The following is a 22042-nucleotide window of genomic DNA, read 5'->3' on the forward strand; positions in this document are numbered from 1 at the left end:
TTCAGGTAAACAATTTGACAATCAAAACATTTACAGCGACGCAAACTTATCCTTTGCCTACCTTGACTGGCGAAAACCGATAGCACCTCCAAATCGAAAGAGTTCATCTGTGTTTGTAGCGCACGAGTTATTTTAGCTCTCTGTGCAGAGTACGGTGTTAACACAGATATCTGTGAGGACTTCACTCCGTGCGATAACAGATTCCTAACAATTCGAATCTGCAAACGAACATGATGGGGAAAATTAGTAAATGAGACACAAGATACCACTAAAGGCCTCCAACTGTGAAGGACCTTTTAATCAATAGTCCATTTTACAGTTGTGAGCCAAGTTACGTGGCCTATGTGTGAAAGTAAGGCTGGAGTTGACCTTGTTTTGATAGAAACCTCACTGCTTTTCTTAGGTTAATTCTTACTAATTAGCATGACATCATAAGAAAAGGAGGGAGGTCTGTATCATAACAAGGCCAACACCAGCCTCACTTTCATTTAAAGGCAGGGTAAGTATGCACACAACTGTAAAGAGATCTATTAGCAGAGAGAGAATAGGCCATCTCCGAGTTCATGTCTGCCTCCTCTTCAAAGCGAGTCTAAGTGCGAAGTTTGTGTGATGGTATTTAGTTCTACTTTACATATGAATGAAAACTAATTTTCATAGGATAAACTTCGCACTTAGATTCGCTTTAAAGAGGAGGCAGACATGAACTCGGAAATGGCCTATTCAGGTCACAAGTAATTGATTGCTTTTTCACGTCACGATCTCTAGTTTTTCTTCATTTTCAACAAGTACCATGTGACCAAAGAAATGTATATATTTGAAGTGCGGACTATGAAAGAGAGAAATGATCTTCGCACTCGTCTGGACAATCTAAGCAATTGTCTCTTTTACACTGTGACACCTAAAGTGGCTCCAACGGGTTTTCAAACCCATGACCTCTGCAATGCCGGTGCAATGCCGGTGCAATGCCACGGGAAAACATGCATGAGCCCAATAAATTGACCTGCTCCTAAATGTGTGGTTTCATATAGCTCAGTTTGTAGAGTACTGCACCAGCTTCGCAGAGGTCATGGGTTCGAATCCCGTTGGAGCAACATGAATTTTTCAGGCGTCTATGGAAAGAGACGATTGCTTATATTGTCGATATAAGCGCGAGTATCATTTCAATCTCCGCCATGTGACCAAGTTGACTATACCCATCATAAACCGCAAAAGAATGTGGATTCTTTGCCGTCCCGCCTTTGAACACATCTCAAGTTTATACACCGGATTGCTCCTAACTACTTTGAATGCTCTACCAATGAAATGTTGGAGACTCGATGGGGCTTGGCCATTAAACAAGGCTCAAGGTGACAACTGGCCTGCTATAGTGCTATGACAGAAATGGGGTATTCTCGCAATTGAAATTTGAAAGAAAAGTGAGAGCGAGTTTCAACCGACTGTCTTAAAACCAAAACCAAAGTAATTACTTTGGCCAATCAAAAAGGACGGAGACAATCCAGTAAACCAATCAAAACTCGAAGTAATTACACGTAGCCGAGACAAAGCGCGGGAAAATGTGCACGCGCGAGCCACGGTTGGTTTTGGTTTCACTTTTGATTGGTTGAAAAAGTGGCGCGAGAACTCTGAACCAATCACCGAGTGAAGTAATGCAAAACCAAAGCAATTCGCTAATTACTTTCGACAATTTCAGCAACTTGGCCTCCGAATACTCACCACAGCCTGAACCTCTTGTGGATTGTGTTTAGATTCCTCACGGCCTTCAGGGCCGGTGTAGTCCTGCGGACTCGCTTCACTTCCCATCACGTGACAAAACATGACCCGAACATCCGCTCCCCCGGCCCAGAATCCAGGCAAGTTCCCAACAAAGATATGGTCAGGATTGGTCAGGTGGCTGGAATCCTTCAGCAAACCTCCATAGAAATGCTGTGAGGGGAATTCCCTGATACTCGGGTGCTGCGTTAATAAGGTAAAACAATGTTTAATCTCTTCCAGGCTTTGTAAAGCCATTGGCCGACCTTGGCCGGCTGTAAGTTTATTCAAACTTGACGCATTGGATAACCTCCTTTGTATATTTCGTGACAATATGAGAACGGAATCAAGCTACAGCGACAAGTGACATTCTTCGAAATGTAAACAGAAATGAAAAAATCTTTAATTCCAATTCAAAACGGCGCGCCTTTTGTCACGCCCTAATTTTCCCCTAGATGAATGATATAAACAACTGCCTTAAATTTTGGAGGTCCGTCGCTTTGTAGCGAAGTTACAGAGCTCAGCACATTGACACGTGGAGTGATCATTTTGACATTTTTACTCTTGTGCAACCATGAGAGCATACCTACCAAAATGATCTGCTCACGTGCACAAGGAATGCTTTACCTGTCCTAACAGTGTCTACTTACCATTCGATATTGCGTCTGCAGCATACAGGTGGAGTAGCTCTTTCCAGCTCTCGCCGCTTCATATAACACTTCAAACAAGGATTTGCCCAGACCGAGTCTGCGCGGTGCAGAACAACTGACTACAGCTCCTAATTGCTTGTGGTCTCCAAGCAACACCACCTGTTGAAGCTGCTGACCAGCGGCACTAAGAGCCACCAAAGTTTCTGCTTCTAGGCACATGCTAGCCTCATCGATAATCACGTGACGTACACGTGCGTGGCGTCTCACACGTGACCCACCAGCTTCAATGCACGTGCAAAGGATAATCTCACAGCCACTATGACATATCTCGTAGCGTTCGGCTTCATCGATTGCACCGTATAGCTCTTGAATTGAGAAACATAGCTCTCTCCTGGCACTTTCCTGGTCTGAAGCTGTTGTGGAACTAAATGCAAAGTAGGGGAATACTGTCGCGTTAGTGAAGACAAGAGGAGTCTGAACTGGGAAATGGTTTTTTTTAACGGAATGGAAAAAACGCCAGTTAACAATATTCTATACAAAAGTGTTTCAATGAATTATGCAGAAACGTTAAAGGGCCGCGTGACGAAATTTAGCCAAATTCAGCGACTGGAACCTCGCAACCCAAAAAAACCCAACTTAAAACATTGAAGATAGGTTTGAATAAGCAGCAAACACAAAGGAGGCAAGGATGAGCAAAATTAAAGAAGATTGAAAATGGATCTGTGATTGGGGTTCCTGAAAACTGTTCACCCTAAAAGTTTTTCAAAGTTGATTTCTTTTCTTTATAACTTTAGTTATGTTTCCTCGACGGACACTTTTTCATCACGAAACTTACTATAGATTTGTGCTGTTTAAAGCAATTTCTGAGTTAACGTCAAGGTGTATAGCGAAGGAAGGGGCGAGTAAATGGTAAAACGACAGAAAATGAACTGCACTGCCGTGACACATTCCCTTTAAATGTGACGCTCACTTTAAAGCGGTTTTCAATTGAGTGTCGAAAGTAATTAGCGAATTGCTTTGGTTTTGCATTACTTCACTCAGTGCTTGGTTCAAAGTTCTCGCGCCACTTTTTCAACCAATCACAAGTGAAACCAAAACCAATAGTGGCTCGCGCGTGCACATTTTCCCGCGCTTTGTGTCGGCTACGTCTAATTACTTCGAGTTTTGATTGGTTTTCTGGATTGTATCCGTCCTTTTTTATTGGCCAAAGCAATTACTTGGGTTTGGTTTTACAACACTAGATTGAAAGTCGCTTTATACCTGAAACTTAAAACTTAAATTACTAAGTTGGAGGGATAAAAAGGTCTTAGGCTTTCACCGTTTCACTGACATTCAAATTTACTATTTATTTCCTACTAAATACAGCATATACCCCTGGGAGCTTCCTTTTTTCCTTAGCTGCACAGTTGCTTCTTCTGCTGCTGCTATTCTGGAAGAGTGAGGATTGCTAGGTTTCCGGATGCGGAAATGAAGGGCGATGTCTTTACAAGCCATGTCCATTGAACTCTGAGAGGCCCAGAATGTCGTCTTTACTGACTGTTTGAAGGTTTGGTCTTCAATGGTTCGCCCATAAATTCGAATAACCTTCATTCCGTGAATAGTCTGTAGCATTCCTGAAAATCAATCAATCAATCAATCAGTCAGTTTAATCAGTCAACCAACCATTCAGCACATTGCTTTGGCGTACTCTGCGAAACAAAAACGTGAAATAACCAAATTTAAGGTTTTGCCAAGAACGTGGCCATTTAACAGGGCCGAATCGTTCATTCTCTATTTTCATACTGAAACCGCTCGCACCAATTTATTTCTAGGATACTTCGCTAAAATTGTTCGAGGTAAACGAGGTGGAAAAATCGCGAGAGACTTACGAGAGTGCAATTTTTTTTATTTGAAGTGATGTTTCGTCACCGTCGCTGACCGTCGCTGTCGTAGATCTTCAAGTCCCTACCCTGCAAGCAGAGTCTCTTTCGATCTTCCTAGATAAGTCGGGAAGAGGAAAGTAGACTCTGCTCGCCGCCTCCACATTTTGTATTCAGCATGCGTTAAAAATTGAAAATTTATGTATCCGGTGTCAGTCACGCGTGACCAGTAGCCACAAAACGAAGAAGAAGAAGTCGGAATATTTTCGAACAACTCCGGCAAACACACGACAATCAAGGAATCATTTCATTGGAAACTCAAGATAGTCCATATATCTTAAAAATGCCATTTTATTTTTTTACTGAAAAATTTATAGGTTTCTGTCAGGCTAGTTTCTGTAACCGACACATATAGGAAAAACTCATGGGAATTCTAACAGTTAAAATTGCCACGCTGTTGTAAATTTCAAAATATTGATGACGCGTGGCGACTGATCATGCGCAAAAATAAAAAAAAACAGGTTTGACAAGTCGAAACTGGACTGACTCATCCAATTCTTTGGATGAGCGGCAAATCAAATAATGTGGTTGCGGCGAGCAGAGTCTACTTTCCTCTTCCCGACTTATCTAGGAAGATCGAAAGAGACTCTGCTCGCAGGGTAGCAAGTCCCAATTCTTCGTCACAATGTTCACGGTACATTTCATAGACCTTTCTCTAGGATTTTCTGTTTCGTCCTTCACATCTACTAATTGTGATCCGAATGAATTGAAAGGCTTGTGGGCTTGTGCGACCTAAAATGGCTAGTGCTGCTCTATGATGCAGAGTGGATCAAACTACACCCACGAATGACTCTGTTGCTTGGCACCAAAACCACTAAAATCCTTCAAAATAGATATTTCCGGCCCTGAAGTTATCGTTACCACAGGAAGTCAGTCATCTCACAAACTGAAAAATCGAGACATGAACGGAAATATCAGTCCGCCGGGCACACTTACTTGCAGCCACATCTACCGCGTGATTGGATGGAGCACAGAACAGCACTTGTCCTCCAGTCCCCTGCCTTCTGTTCAGTGCAACAAGCTGACAAGCAATCTCGACGGCAGTTAGAGTCTTACCAGTGCCTTGGACGCAACGAAGAAAAAAGCCAAATGAAAAACAAGTTCTATGTGAGGGACTCCGCAGTCACAACATCATAGTAAAATAGCTTAAGGCCAGCCATATTCATGACAAAGCAAGTCATCAAGAAACAACGCGAAAAGAAACCGTGCAAGCCAGCGGACGTTTGGACTGCCTTTTGGTCAGGTCAATAAAGGCAGCTTAGAGGGCTTTGGGCAGGTGATCAGCAGTCGTGGTTTTTAAAAGGGTGCGGGGTACAATTCAAAGAGCGTGATTCCTCGGAGACTGAAACTTGATAGATTTTACTCTGTCTAACGCCAGGCGATTTAACTCGTTCGAAGCAATGGGTTAATAAACTAATTAAAACTCTTTCCTTGTAAGGATAACACTTCATCTAACCTTCCTTTGGTTTGGAAAGCCAACTTCATTCGATCCACAGGATGGTCAGGCCGACTCGACTAGCTCTTACGCCATTGGCAGTTTAAACCGCCAACGCCATATATGTATAAGTTCAAGATTTGATTGAAACTGTTGATTGTTGCGGACTTAGCCTTTTCCCAGAAAAACTTGAGCCGCGTTTTCTTAAAATTTGGTTTTATCAAACGAATCGATAAATGAACGAAAGAAATGTATATATTTGAACTGCGGATTAGTGACAAAAGATACAAGTGATTCTCGCATTTAACTGGACAATAAACCTTTTTTGCAGATACGGCGGCCATTTTGATTTCTATTGTTTCAAATAGCTATTATGGGATGCCCAGGGGGCAAATACATTTCAATTTGCCCCCTGGGCATCCCATAATGTCTTTCGAAACAATAGAAATCAAAATGGCCGCCGTATCTGCAAAAAGGTCTATTTACATTTCTATCTTTCATTAGTCCTTTTACGGGAAAACATGTGACCAACAAACTGACCTGCAGCTCCCAACTGAATGGCTTCATAGCTCAGTTGGTAGAGCATTGCACTGGCATCGCAGGGCTACATGTACTGATTTAAGCAATAGCCACTTACAGACCCTTATACCACCTATTTGTTGGCTCCAAAGGGATTCGTCTATAACCCGCTTTTCAAATATACGTTACTTTCATTCATGGAGTCCATCACCGGAACAAATGAGCTGCCCAACAAATTGACCTGCTCCCAAAAGAGTGGCTTCAAAGCTCAGTTTGTCCAGAATCGCAGAGTTCATGGGTTCGAATCCCGTTGGAATTTTTCAGATGCCTATAAAGGTGACAATAGGCAATTTTACAGTTGTTTGCTCAGTGACCTCGCCTATGAATGGCTGCGAGGCTGTCGGTGATCTTGTATTGATACAGACCTCGCTGCCTTTATCATGTAAATTGTGTTGTTGTACTTCTAATTAGTCTACATTAACATTAGAAAAGCACGAAGGTTTGTATCAAAGCAGGGTCACTGGCAGCCTCGCTTCCATTCTTAGGCCAGGTAACCTAGCTACAACTGTAAAATGGTCTATTGATTAAATTGTCTAGTTAAGTACGAGGATCCCTTCATTCTCTCGAGTTCATTAAGGTAAGAAATATGATTTGCGGTCGACTCTGACGAAGGACTTACCCTCAAAACATCAGTTAATTTGCCTTTATTATCAACTCGTTAGATAAAAACAAATTTTCGAATATACTGATATAGAATGACTACAGCAATACTAGCGCCCTGGAGGACAAAAAAAAAAAAAAGCCAGTATTTACCTGGCGGCCCTTGTATGAGAGTCAGTGGTGAAGTTAATGCATACTTCACTGCTTTCTGCTGCCCTGAATTTAAGATCATCGCAGTTACTTCATCCTCTATCCCCTGTTCCTGGAGCAACGGGTTCTGCGCAAGGTAGGAAGGAACGTCTCTACGTAGGAAGATACTCCGAACGAGTTCCGTAGCATCGCCGAGACTTTTCACAGCACCTATTAAAAAGGAAACAATGTAACGTCTGGGACTGGGTCTGACATGTGTATTTATGACTCGCACATAGTGCTGGAAGTATATTTCGAACCATGCGCCCGAGTATAGGTACTTTGGAACCAATCTCTGGAGACGCAGATAACAAAGATGTAATGTAGAATTGCTGATGGACGAGCAAAAGGAGCTAATGATAGATCTACTGTTATCGTCCACCAACATGGCGGCGATAACGCATCGTGAACCACCTATTTTAATGAAGGTTCACCGTAATGGACAATATATGTAGCTGCGAAGTATGCGACAAAAATGAGCACGTCTCACGGTTACATAACAAGGGCATTAGAACAGAGAATGGAAGTCAAGTACCCAAGTGATCCAGATGGAAAAATGCCTGCCTCTCGGTATGGGCGTGAGAAGGCAGTGACGGATCCAGGGAAGCCTCTCCCCCCCCCCCCCCCCTTATTTTTAGATGTTAAACTCATCGGCAAGATGGGCTTGGGACTAAACGCCTGAAAAGTAAAGCTCTTTTGAAGTGTCTTGCACTTTTTGCAGGCACTAACACTAAAAACCCCCAAAGAGCGGAAAATTTGTTTTTTTTTTAGGGCTCCTCCCCCACCCCCTGATTTTTCAAATGTCCTTTCACTGTCGCCAAGCAACTAACTTCCTGTCCTTCCAACGGGCGAATTACACATAAAACATTTATTGTTGCGGGTTAGTGAAAGATCAAAAGAGATCAAAAATGACATTTTGGATACACTCTGTGTGAATTACTTTTCTGTAGTGTGGTTGCTACAAAAGACTAAATTGATGTCATGGACAGGCACATACATAGATATCATACCAGGGCCATTTACAGGAGAGAAAAAAGGGCGCCTTATTAGAAATACAAAATGTCTATATAAGTCGCACATAAATCTTGTTCGAACTTTCGATGAGCCCGTCTTGTTTAACATGGTTCAAACCGGTTTCACGAATTTGGAGGGAATGTGTTATTAGAAAAATTAATTCTACGACAAGGTTTCACTTATTGGCAATGTTATGGTACCATATGAAACACCAACAACTGCTTAACAAGATGCACATATTAATGTGACGAAAGAAATTACCATGGCAACAAAAGAACCATTTAAAAACGCCCTATATTTTGTGTTTAAGCACTGATATCTCAAAAACGAACTCAGTGACCCCCATCTTTTATTGCTGAAAAGTGACTAGCCGGCTAAGACGAAACTCTTTGCAAAGTTTAAAAAAATTCTCTGGAGCGGATTCAGAGCCACCTTAAAATTTTTCAATTGAGAAGGTGGCTATGAATCTGCTCCAGAGAATTTTTTTAAACTTTGAAGAAAGTTTTATCTTAGCGTGCTCATCACTCTCCAGTTAGTTCGTTTTTGAGATGTATGCGTTTAAAGACAAAATATAGGCTGTTTTCAAATGGCTCTCTTGTTGCCATGATAACCCGTCACGTCACATCAATGAGTGCATCTTGTTAAGCATCTATTGGTGTTTTATATCATACGGCATCCTAACATTACCATTAAGTGATAAACTTTGGTAGATTCGATCCTTCCAAATAGTACAGTTTGTTGAAAGAGTTGAGCCTCCATAAGGTGGCTGAAGCCAAGTAACGTTCTTATTAGAAGGTTTGTCACTACAACTCTGTATCACGTATAAGCAATGTTATCGTAACATAAGCAACACCAATTATTGCTGAACAACATGCGGTCATTATTGTGATGTAATACGTCGCCGTGGCAACAGGAAAGCGCTAATTTTCATTAGATGTGCTTATCAAAGCCACAACGGGATTTCACGCGACAAACCATATCGTACCTATCATACGGCGAAATGACTGTCCCATGGCAAGGACTTCAATGCTAAACAGGCATGAATCTTCCTCCAGGATATCAACAGGGAATCCGTCTGGCCAATCCACCAAATTGATGCCAATCAAGTTTTTTTCCTGACTACTGTCTACTCCAGTCACACAGCAGTGGAATATGTAAGGACTCCTGTTGCTTCGGAGACACAGGAAATCACCAGGGGAGAGCTGTAATCCATGACAGACACACAATGATTTGGATAAACTGAACTTTCCAGCTTCTGTAAATTAAAAGTTCAAGTAATTTCAAAATAAAAGCAGTTCATACCACGACATACACTACATATTATAGTAACTAAAAAAGTGGTCACGAGATCACAAGAAAGCGTGAGGATAATGCTAAGACGCACCCCCATTGAAACGTTAGGGTATTTTTTTGATGAAATTTATTTCCAAATTCAAAGGAACTGGATTTCAATTAACTGCGTATGGCCGGTTATTTAAAGAAGTTCTCATTTAATAAACTTCTAAACAGCTAATGCTTAACGAGGATAAACACTTTCTCCCGCTTAGTTGCTGTTCTCTCGATACAGTTTTCACCAATAACAACCCTTGAGTACTAACTAGTGGCTTGCCAATCGGCAAGAGGACAACTGCTAATAGGGCAGTTTCGTATTCTAACGGTTGGCTTGGATCGAGCATGAAGTGGAGGCTAATGAACAGGATTATTTTCAGATGCAAATTACTTCCCCCGCATCAGCTTCCATTTCACCGTTTCTCACCGTGAGAATAAAAAACTGGCCTATAAACAAATAGCGAATATTTCTCCTTACGTCACCCATTGTTATTAATATGCAAACCAGAATAACTTCTTTTGTTCCGTGGATGGCAAATTCCAATATCAAAAGAAATTGTGACGTCAATGTTTGTAAACAAGAAATATCGCTATAGAAGGCAGTTTTTATGTGCTTGTCCTCTTATTGACAATAAAATTACGTCATAACTAGCTTATAAATGAAGCGCATGAACGCAGCACGAGAGTTTGTCAAATCCGTGTTCTGCATACTAATTAATCCGCATTCACACACACTATTTTTAAGCCAGTGAGTAAATGACGTCACATTCCCCGCGAGCCAGATCGCTGAAAGCTTATCCGTCTGTCGGAACCGCACCAAGTAATGGCGGACAGTTAAAAACGTGGAGTTAACATAAACAGTGTTCCTTTTGAAGTAACTACAAAAAATCTCGCCTGTTGAGCATTCAACGCACTTTCAGATGTATTCTGAGGTGGCGTTTTCGTCGATGTTGCCTTTTTCCTGGCTTAAAGTGGCAGTTTCACGCTATTTTAATCAAACTTCAAAACACTAAAAGACGTCCTTGCATCAGTGAAAACCACACAATAATGCTTTAGTTTTGTTGCCAATGACCATTGAAGTGCACTGAAACTATTCTTTGTTGTTTGCAGCCAAGGATGGAGAGAATGGAAATGGGTGAAACTTGAGAAAACTTTGGAGACAGTGTCTTCACCAAGACACCAAAAATTAAACACAAATAGCTCTTTGTGCCATAAATATACTACATATCTTTTCAGTGGTTTGTCAGGATAGTTGTATGTGTGAGTGAAAGTACAAATTTGGATTTTTACCGAATTTTTGACCTAAAAACAGCAAATTAAGCATCCCCAATGACGAAGGGCTAACGCTTGAAACGTCAGCTTTACAATCCCTCTACTGAGGAAAATGTACCTTTGTTAACTCAGACGTTACATCTACCAGATGTAAAAGAAAGTAACCAAAACACTTACTGCCATTCCACTGAATAGAGACATTTTGCAGAATCACTTTAATAGTGGAATCAGAGTTGACGCTAGCTGTGGCAGCTTCGCACGCAAGTAATGGTAACATGACCTTCTGATACTCTTGAATGCTGGTATAGCTTGCATTGGTAGCAGTCAACGCAGGAGCCGCAAAGGACATAGTAGGATTCCGGCGATGCCTCATACAACACACAAGCGAATTCGAAAACTTCACAGCTACAATAGTTGGCCGCAGCAGTCCACGGTTCATTTCAGCGCCCAATAAAACAGGAATTGTATCTCCTTTGCGGTAAAACTTGGTGTGTGCACTCAGCAATTGGTGAAGCGCAAGAGAGCTCATAGCAATAGATTCTTCCGGAGAGCTGTTGCAATTTTTATCACAGCGTGACTTGTCGAGAGTGACAACACTGTTTGTATCAATCAAGTGGCGCTGTCTGCTCAATTGTGTGAGGTCTTCATTACGAAGGCCATTCAAAAATTCGATCCAAAAATCTTCAGGGATTTTCAAAAACTGTTCAGTAACTCCAGTGGATGAGTCAAATTGAGCAGAAGATGAGGATAATGCATACAGATTGTCTTCGCTTGAGTGCGTTCCCGTCCCTTCCCCTGTGACCATGATTTCCAGAACATTCCAACTCAAAATTAATTCTTCTTCATCTTCGAGAAATTCTCGAGAAGATGGCTTACAATCATGTATCCGGATGCTTCGGTGAAAGGTTCCAATATGATCGACTTCCTCCCCTCCGAGAACAAGGCACTCAGGGGAAAGGGATTCTACTTTGGAAAGTCTCCATCTTGAGTCCTTTCTCAACGTGGCTGCCCTCGAGATGGTGGAAAACTGTTTTTCGAAAGCATCGACGCGTTCAGAAGTCATCTGGCAGTGCTCACAGATGTTCTTTACCTCCGCCTCAGTATATGGCATCTTGGTGTTGTCCAGATCCGCCAGTAAGATGCGATGAACAACTATGTCAATGTAGCGTCGAATAGGCGATGTAAAGTGAGTATATGAAGGCAAATTCAGGGCAAAATGACTTTGCGTCTCAGGTGAGAGTGCAGATGATACTGTGTATGCACTGTGCTCCTGCACGGAAGCCAAAAGATTAAAAACCTTGCCAACACCAGACATCTTTTCATGATGGAGGACTGCAACAATTACCTTTCCCAGATCTTTCTCATCCAAAGATGCTGATATCTTTTCCCAGGTCTTCAAATCAACCCTCACGAAACCATCACTGCTGTGATGTCCTTTGTCATAAGAGCAATTTTGAAGACACTGAAGGGAGAAGAAGTGGTCGGGCCAAATACCTTGCTTAACACACAAATCTCGGATATCCCACAAACGATGAACCTTTGGAGGCAGCTGGCATCGCAGTGGTACAAGCGTTCGGGCAAGAGGACTTTGAAGAAGACGTTTAGCAACTGCATGGTTTGTGTGCAGCATGATTTCTTCAACCATCTTCGAAGACGAGAACACACCATCGGTCTTTTGGGTGTCAAAACAGACAAAGCCTTGACGTACTCGTCTAGCCCACATTTTGAATGACAGTTTTCCAAGGATACCAATGCTTTTATGGATAACCTCGGACACACTGTCAACCTTTTTGTCATCAAGAATATCTTGACATTGCTCGTAAGTAAGCTTGCAGGAAGACTTCACGATGCTACGATGAAATTCGGGTTCTTTTAACTGTACACCATCATCATTCACATGGAATACGACAGAGACAGCCAGCTTTTCTTTATCGGGAAGAATACTACAAAGCTCTTTTCCCAGATAGGACGGAAGCATAGGGTTATGGTAAGACACTTCAGTGCTGCCATACACAGAGGCAACCCGGGAGAAGGCGGCTTTGTCTAAATCGGAATTCTTAGGCAAGAAAAATGAGACATCAGCAATATGAACAGCTACTTTATAAGTTCCATCAAGTTCGCAGTGCACGCTCAAAGCATCGTCAACTTCAACACAAGAGTCAGGGTCTACGCTAAACACTTCAGAGAACATTTTGCGTCTGAGACGTTCTGTCAAGGGAATCTTCCATCCCGGTGAGAAATCTCTTTTTGCTTCAATCTGGGTTTTTTTCACATGCTGCTTATGCAAACCATGCTCTGCAAGTAAAACCGCAATAGACAGTTCAGGATCAGATGCCTCTGGAAAATAGTGGACAACAAAACCAAGAGGGTAGCGGTAGCTGGCACCCCATTTCATCTGCTGAACGAGAAACAACTTCCCTTCAGTCTCTGTAACAAAACGTCTGAAATTAATTCTTCCGTCCTTCAAGTCGAATACAGCAACACCAGTTTGACCCTTGTGGTCTTTACTCTGCAGGATCACAAATTTTGAGTTGCATCTGTTGATTGGTGTCATCACGTTCTTGTCAAAGCTGTCGAGTCTGCAAACGACCTTTCTGGGATGATTTTCCTTCAGTATCGCCTGCACCTTCCCATGAGGTTTGACTGAACTTTTTTCATCACTGTTGATAATTTCCACAGCAACTAAATCTCCATGGAAAGCTCTGTTTATGTGTGCTCGACTAGCAATTTGAATGTCGGGTCGTCTTGGGTCAGAAACCTTTGCAGTTGCAGTATTGCCATCACTGAAGCTATCAATGTGTAAACGACACGCAACTAGTTCACGAGAAGCAATCTTGGCACGTGCATCTGCTTCCTCTAAATGCTCTTCATAGATGGAATCGATTTCGATGTATACTGTGCTTTCACTGGGTTGCAGGACCCAACCCTGAAGAGGAGAAATATCCTCTCTGTCTCCAGGCAAGACCAAGGAGTCTTCACTTGAGAGCGGGAACACGTTACAAGGTCCATTACCCCTGGCTGCCTCTGAAGAAGCAAAGCTGTTGTCATTTGCAAGATCATTCCCAAAAGACAATTTCTCAAAAGCCAAGATGTAATCTTGGACAATGGGGTCCCTCTGCTGTGCACTGAACCATTCGTCTGTGTCTGCGTCATCATAAACGTCCACTGAATATGGAAATAAGGAGCCCCCTTCAGAGGCCTCGGAGTCAAGACTGATGTCATCACTGTTTCCAGAGTCTTGACCTTCCAAAATACTTTGAAGAACACTGTGCTGTTGGATATGATAGTGAAGAAGCTCTGCTTCCTTATCTGAGATACTTGTCTGATGTTCAAGGTTTTCCTGGAGATGCGAAAACATGGAGAAACCAAATGATGCTTTTAATCTCGAAAGAAGTTCTTGTTCTCTAGCAATTATATCCTGGCGGCTTTTCAAACTAGATTCAAGTAACGAAAGCAGTTTTTTGCGAGATTCATCTGGAGTGATAATGTTTGTTAAAGGCCTGCCTCTAGGTCCACCTGGTTGATCTCCACATCCAACCTGAGTCACCCTTTGACTTTCATGATTAAATTGAGGTGACATAAGGGTATTTCTACTGGAGGACAACGAAACTTCCACCTTTTGTCTTCCCCCTATTTCTTGATCTTGTCTGAGTCCAGACACCTCTGAGGGTGAACTATGCACCTCTTGTCGAGTGTCAACCAATTTTTGCGCAAGGGGTCTGCTTGCAACCACCTGTTCATCAGTGGGCATCTTCCTTAAAGGAGCAGTCTGCTCACCTGTGTGCAGCAAACTTGCAGGCGAGGTATTTGGCATCTGTTGGTTTGGGACCCAAGGACTCAAAGGACTTTGAAAGCCGCATCCTGGTTGCAGATTGAACGGAGGTAAGATAAATTGGTGATGTTGAAAACCGTTTCGTAGGATCGGAACACGTGGAAAGCTAAATGGGACAAACGGTCTTGGAGCCACCAACGGAAATGCATGATCATTACCTACTGGAAGTGTTCCAGGTGGAAGAGCATTAGGCCGATGCATCGTCGTAAAAGGAACACCATTACAGAAATCAGGAAGAAGGTGTTGGTTTACGAAAGGGTTCGGTGGGCCTGGTTTGATATTCATACTACTAACGCCAGGAATGGCAGTTGCTATTTCACTGTGGGAACCCAACATCACTCTGTTGTCATTTTTGCGACATGTATCCCTTGCCATCCTTACGACTGTCTCCAATGGAAGCCGGTAGTGAAAGGTCCCATTACTGTCACATTTTCCGAGGATTATCTTCCAACACATTTGACAATCTCCCAAAGAACACAAAGCCAACGGATCGCCAATGATCACGAGCCGATACCGAGCTCTAGTGATGGCTGTGTTCAACAGTTTGGTATCGGACAAGAATCCTAAATTCTTCTGGTTTGTGTTGTCGGCTGCAAAGGTCCGAACTGTACTGATGAAAAGTATGTCGAACTCCAGACCTGCAAAACGAAACAAAGACAGCCTCCATGAACCCAGCAAAACGTTGAATGTAAAGCACTGTACACCATCACGTGGCAGTATACTAGAAATAAATTAATGTGCATAATGAAAATAAGGCATCTAGCAAAGTCTTGTGAAGGAATTCAGCAAGTCTCTTCAGTTAACAACGTTTCCACAAAATTCTACATCTGCGAAGTTAACGATATTGTCCTCAGAATCGACAAACCGGTAAGATCTAGATTCATTAAAATCGTGCAGTGTGGGCAAACGACCCAGAATAGGTTTGATGGAAAAGGTGTTTGATTGACGTCCACCCAAATGTGGTTTCGAAAAACGAAAAAAAGAGTTGTTGAGGGGCGCGTGTGACTGATATCCGCTGTTACATCGTCCATGTCATCTCCATCACATCATTATCCTTCTTGGAAAGAAAAAACTTTTTTGACACCCCTTTAACATGCACAGCATTTCAATTTCAAAAATACTATTAACCAATCATATTGGCGCGTACATTTCGGCAGTTGAGTTATGGACAAAGGTTAATGAAAGCTTACGAACAACAATCTAAACAAGGACTTTACACACTAAATTACCTTGGACATTATTGACACCCTCTACCTGAACACTGCTGAGACTCTTCAAACGAAGAAGTCTCCTTATTTCCCGCACCTAAAGAAAGAACAAACTTTGCTGAATATTCCATAGAAGAACCTTTCTTGCAAATTATAGCGGAGCTCCGCGCACTGAGCACCATAATTAAGAAAATATGGCAACCCATCGATGCAAGAAATTTTGGTTTTATAGCCATGACGTCATCGAGCGTCCGTACGTACGTCCACCCATCCATGTATGCCAATGTGACCAGTATCATACTCGTTTACAGCATACATCTTTGATATGGTGGAAAACGGTTTGGAAAATGTTTTCTTACTGCATTTTTAGCTGGTTTCAATCCAGTTTGACATATCATGATAGCTGTGGTCCACACTAGCGGCCACGCAGTTATTTAAGTCAAGTATCGGAGAGATATAAACTTAAAGCTGAGTGTTTATTTCTAATTTTCTTAGAGCTGCTTTTTTCTCTGTATTGCAATTTTTGGCATATCTTTAGAAGCTCTGATAAGGTTACATGATGCCTGGAGGACCTATGACTAGAACAGAAACGAAAGGAGAGCAAAAGAGAATGACAACAACAAAACAGAATACCAGTAATAGCACATACTTGTTAGAAGAAGTTACTCCACAAATTCTTTCCTTGGGCACTAGACCGTTTGTTATTTTCAAAAAGTGGTTTAACCGGTTTTTCCTTGTTCAAGAAGGAAAATCGATTTTTTATTGTCAACTGGAAGTAAATAACAATCATCTGTTGATTTGTTTGTTTATTTGTTTTGCTCTTCAATGCGATCGAACAACTTGAGTGCTTTTTAATCCGTTTGCCCAAATGGTTTTCGATGTGCCTCGACAGTGACAAGAAAATTTTGCCCTTATGTTATAAACATGTCATCGCAATGAGTTCTCGTAAAATTAGGGGGAAATTTCACTAACTTGTGTTTTCAGAAGTTTGTTTAAAGCATCTAAACGTTATTTAAGTGTTGGAGCGGATCTTGTTTGAAGTTTGCCCGTTCTTGGTTGCATTTTGCCGATTCTTGTTCCAACCAACCTGGCGTGTTTCAATGAAATACATCAAAATGTGAATGATCTCGTTTTCAGAGATAAAGTGGAATAAAGTACATCAGTAAAACTCTTCTTTGACCTTGAACTTGCAAAGTTTTTCTTTATGGCTTCCAATTTCAGCGTGATTCCTATTCGCTGGCTATTGACAGTTGACTCTGAAATGGCTTTTTTCCTTTTCCATTCGCTCGCTGAGGGTGTGCTTGTTTTTTTCACTATAACCCTACAGGCAGTAAGAATAAAAACCCAAGGAGCTCCGCTTTTAGGACTGGCTAAATCTATATATTAGTCACGCAAGAGATACACTGTAGGCTGTAAATCACAGCCAATTTCGGCTAATTTTCTTCATTTATGAAGCGTTTTCACATGACGTCACGGCAACCATGTTGGGGTTCCTAAACAAAGGAATGGCTGCCATGCCTAATCCTTCGGTAATTAAACTCTATTTTTATGCAAAGAGTTTCTTTTGTTTCAGTAATCCAATATGGCTGCTGGTTACGTGAGTGAAAATGCTCTATAGTTTAATGAATCTCCTAACTCAGTGGAAGAGCATCCAAGTTAAGAATGGGAAAGTATTGGAGTATTGGAGCACATTGGTGAACTTCAGCTCTTCGTCCATCCATCAGATTTCCAACCCCTCCCGTCCTGTACTGCTTTAACCATACTCCTTACTTTACCTGAGGAGCAAAAGGTGCCAGTACGCAAATTCTCGCAGGATTGGCTTCTCCCCACACATCAATAGGCCAGAGATCGATCAACTCTTCCACACGGTCACTGACTTCAGCAGCCTCTCCTCTGTTTAGAAAAGATGGTGGCTCATCTGCAATCTCCTCCTGTCCGTGCACTCCATAGAAAACCACAGAGTATTGAGCGAGGCTAGGTGGTCGCCTCATGTTTGCAATGAGTGTATCTTGGTAGAACAGATGAGACGGGACTTCGACAATGTCGTCATAGGAGCGGTAGTTTTGCAGCAGCAGGACTTTCCATTTGGACATTGCTGGGTACATGTCATAGAGACGTACCAGGAGACTACGACCAAGACCAAGTTGACGTGAAATTGGTGACATGACTGGAGGATTTAGCTAAAAAAACATTAAGGGAGAGGTGACTGCCAAGGAACTTTCATTGGGAGGATTTCTTGGAGGGATTCATGTGGTTTGTTGGTTAACATTGGCCCTTCTCCGCGGAGGTGTTCTTCTGGGTGGTCCCCTCCTTTGAATTGCAGAACTATCTGCATACAGTGGAAAAATAAGATGTCTAAGGAGGATCAGGTAGAAACTTTGTTTGTTTGTTTTTGGTTTTGATGATTTACTGTGATTTAGTACTACAAACGGATATTTTCGTTTATCTCACCATGTGCTCGCTTAAGAAACACATTAGGCAAACTGTATAACCGCAGACCCTGGAGGGAACAACTCACCGGATGTTTATAGCTTGCACCTTCGCAAATGGGGTAGTCTGGATTTCAGCCACTTCCTCCGCTCGCAAAGTAGAGGAGGTGGCTGAACTTCAGGCTGCAAACGGGGCAGAAAAGTGTTTTGTGAACGACAGAGAGAGACCCTCAACAAAAAGCCGAGGAATGGCTCCAAATTTTAGACTTTGTCTCGGCCTTAGGAAAGGCATGGTCTATGGACGAATAAACAGAACGCATTCCATATTAACAATCAACGGCTTGGTTTCCCTGGGTTTAAGAAGCGACTGTCCCAAAGCTGGGCTTAACTGGTGACTACGTTGACGCAAAAGCAGCCACATTGCCCCAAAATCGCAAGGTATTTGACTGATCTTGGCACCATTGACAACACCTCTTTCTGTTATCATCATGCCACTTTACGTAAAGTGAACCCGCGAAATCAAATGTTTTCTATGAATAAAATGAATCCTTACACAAAAAGCAAAACATACTGTACATTTCAGGTGGTGGTTTTAGTTTCTTATGACCAATGCACACAGTGATCAGATAAGTAATCATTTGGACCAATGGCCGTGGTACAGATCTGTTCTTTATTTGATGCCACGCTTGGAGAAGCAAAAGTTGGCAAAAACACCATGTTAGCCCAAATGACCAAAGTGGAAGTATTAAAAATAAATGTCCAAACAACAGCTAAGAAATAATTGTTAACAATGGTTTGTGCTCATAAGTGGGATAGCATGAATAAGTAGCCCAAAACGTCTTTGAAAACACGAGAGCAAAACAGTTTGCGACGCCAAATTGCCCAATTTCCTCTCCCTAGCTCGGCCGTGGATCAAAATTTAATTACTGCTAGTTTTGCTGTAAATTTTACATACAATGAACAAAATGTTGAGGCAAAATGGAGAAAGTGAAAATTCTAATCTTAGCCACGAAAAATGTACAATTTACTTTATATGAAATTCAATGTTTGTAGTTTTGGAAGCAAAATCTCACAAGCATCCCGTCCAAAAGTTAGAATTTTTTGGAGTTTAGAGAAACAATTATTCCATTTGAACTTTTTGAAAAGAAGATTGGTTTTAGTAAATTTTGCCATCTCACATCCAATGTGCACTCATGAAATAACTGCTGTTGATTGTTGTTTTGTGGAGGTCCATTCACATCGTAATTGAACGATGATCACAAATTGGTAGATAAATAAAACTACATATTATTACCAAATCGGTATGGTACCTGCAGATGATCTCCCGCAAAAACTAACTGAGTATTCTTGCCAGCCAGACACAATGGGATGATGGTTTCAGCTTCCATTGCTTGTGCAGCTTCGTCAATGAAGATGTGCGTAAAAAAACCAGGAGGAAGATCGAGCTTTGCAATCGAGACAGCAGTTACTAGTGTACTGACTACGACTCGATGACTCTTCAAGTCGTCCTTGCTGGGCACAGCAAACTTTCCAGTGTGCAGATCCAAAAGGCAATATTGGAGGACCTCATCAGACACTGTATTTATGAAACGATTTTCCCAGCAAATCCGAAGGGGCTTGAACTTTGAGTGCGAACCACAAGAGGTAGTCAGGAATGGATGAAGGTACTTTCTAATGTAATGGTCTGCAGCACTATTTGAATGAGTACACAGAAGGATGCGGTAATCTGCTGTCCGATCATTCAGCTGCATGATAATAAGTTCTTTGATAGCTTCAGCAATGGTTCTAGTCTTCCCAGTTCCAAATGGACCCAGCATCAACAGTGGTGGTCCAGGTTGTGGAGACAACATCTGCCGTAAGGCATACCACTGAGACCTGTTCAGTCGTGAACTACTAGAAGAGGAGGACCACTGTTCTGAAATGCCCGCAGGAACTACAGGAAAGACCACATCAAGGTTGATGCGCTCTAAAGCCCAATGCATGTGTTGATATGTATCAACGAACCTGAAGCAAACTGATGCTGGCAGAGGCCTTTTAGATTTCAACACCTTTTGGAGCTCTATGCTGGCCCTCAATAAGACACGATTCTTACGTAAACTCTCCACAATGACTTCATACAACAGCAGACTTTCAGCACCATGTGGCTTGATTCTAATTAGGGCATAAGTACCACGACCGATTAACAGAGAGGCATCATCCATCAGATCTTCGTTGACTGGTAGCACGATGGTAGTTTGTGAGGGGTCAGTGCTACATGGTTGAAGGCAATGGAGAAGTTCGGAACAATGTAAGGTCAGCCTGTCGAGAGGGAAGAAAGAAAATTACAAAATGTTACGGGTGTCATTACAAGAGTCAGCACTTTTTCCTCAGATATTTTCATACTACAATTTTGCAGCTTTCAAAGTAATATTCAGCTTTTCATATCCTACGATTTCGGGTGGACTCCTATATCACAATTTTCCAAATAGTTCCTTGATGTTTCCTCTGTTAAAACAACTTTCTTCTTACCATTTTTTCACGCAATGAGCAACTTTTTTGGTTCTTTTTAGTATGGTGAGCAAAATTGTTTTTGCTATGACTATGATACTGGGAATCTGCAGTCAAATCCCACAATTGCAACTTTCTAGTACTATAAACTGGATTTGTCATGTTCCACGACTTTTGATACTTCGTATTTGATCACGGCACTAGCATGTGAGAGTGAGCTTTGGTTTTCTGGGGGTAATGCGAGTCATGATGACACAGGGCTTGACAAATAACAAACCTAGTCATTTGACGACGACGCTCGTACTCTTCAATGTGGAGAAGCATGTGGAGACGTTGCCTGTACTGTTCAGGGCAAAGAGTGTCATCCAGATGATCAAAATGACCAAACTCTACAGCTGTTGCCATGTTGGGTGGGAGAGGGTATTCAGATTTGCTGGAACCTTAATTAAAGTAAAGACACGGTCACGATCCCTGCCCTTTCACAAGATAATGGAAACGAACCGAAAACAATAAATACTGTCTATGTAAAATAAGGAATCGCGATAGTGTGTGCGATAAGAATCCTCTGCTAAATTGTTGTTTGCCCAAAGGATGCTATGTTTTACGAGGTCTGCACTCTCATGCATCTCACTGTCAAATTGTGTGTACATATACATTGCATAACCACAGTAGGAAGAACAGGTTCAATAAATAAATAGATAAATAAATAAGTGCTGCATGAAAAGAGCACATCTTTACTGACCTGACTTACCTGGAGCCAGTCATCGAGCCATGCATTACTGTGGAAACCAGAATACCTTACTTTTAAAGTCTTAGAGTTACTATGACCAAAAAATCAATTCTTCTTTTTCTTTGGATTTCAATGTTAACTAAACACTAAGTGACCCAATTTTTAAGCATGGGTTTCAAAACAACACAGGTCTGTTTATTTTAACTGGAATTTTCCAAAATAATGGTCCGCCATAATGCTACAGTAACTTTAAAATGTTGAGAGAGCTGTCAGATTGAGGAGAAATTTAATTTAATTTTAGTTTGAGAATGCAGTGCGTGCACGTACGCAGGCGAATTAATATGCAGCACGGTAGTTTTCAGGATTTCCGAATTTTAATTAACCCTTTCACCCCTAAATACTTAGTATTTTACTCTAACATCTGAGTATTATTACCCTGCGAGTAGTTGGTTTCTCCTACGCTTCTCGAGAGAGAAACCACTACGACCAAACGTTTGATTTCCCATCGAGCATGTCCGAGTTACGTCACAGCTCACGTGATGTATTTGACATCACTTCGTCTTATTTCGCGGGAAATCACTACACGGCAGGCTCGCCCAAACGCAGCAGTTATGTAGCTG

The 22042-nt window shown here is 41.9% G+C and overlaps 1 protein-coding gene across 1 annotated transcript in view; it reads right to left on the reverse strand.

Moving 5' to 3' along the window:
* LOC138023681 (3'-5' exoribonuclease HELZ2-like) overlaps positions 1 to 22042 on the reverse strand; it is a 38066-nt gene that overhangs the window by 9326 nt on the left and 6698 nt on the right. The window contains exons 4-15 of the mRNA XM_068870723.1: positions 20970 to 21132; positions 19516 to 20503; positions 17552 to 17956; positions 15798 to 15873; positions 10914 to 15206; positions 9121 to 9390; positions 7086 to 7292; positions 5255 to 5380; positions 3772 to 4012; positions 2400 to 2823; positions 1714 to 1953; positions 62 to 218 (exon numbers count right to left, since the gene is read on the reverse strand). Coding sequence (XP_068726824.1) covers positions 62 to 218; positions 1714 to 1953; positions 2400 to 2823; positions 3772 to 4012; positions 5255 to 5380; positions 7086 to 7292; positions 9121 to 9390; positions 10914 to 15206; positions 15798 to 15873; positions 17552 to 17956; positions 19516 to 20503; positions 20970 to 21132 — 7590 coding nt within the window. The remainder of the gene's footprint in view (positions 1 to 61; positions 219 to 1713; positions 1954 to 2399; positions 2824 to 3771; positions 4013 to 5254; positions 5381 to 7085; positions 7293 to 9120; positions 9391 to 10913; positions 15207 to 15797; positions 15874 to 17551; positions 17957 to 19515; positions 20504 to 20969; positions 21133 to 22042) is intronic.

Source organism: Montipora capricornis, chromosome 11 (assembly GCF_036669925.1).
Source record: "Montipora capricornis isolate CH-2021 chromosome 11, ASM3666992v2, whole genome shotgun sequence".
NCBI classification, from domain to species: domain Eukaryota; kingdom Metazoa; phylum Cnidaria; class Anthozoa; order Scleractinia; family Acroporidae; genus Montipora; species Montipora capricornis.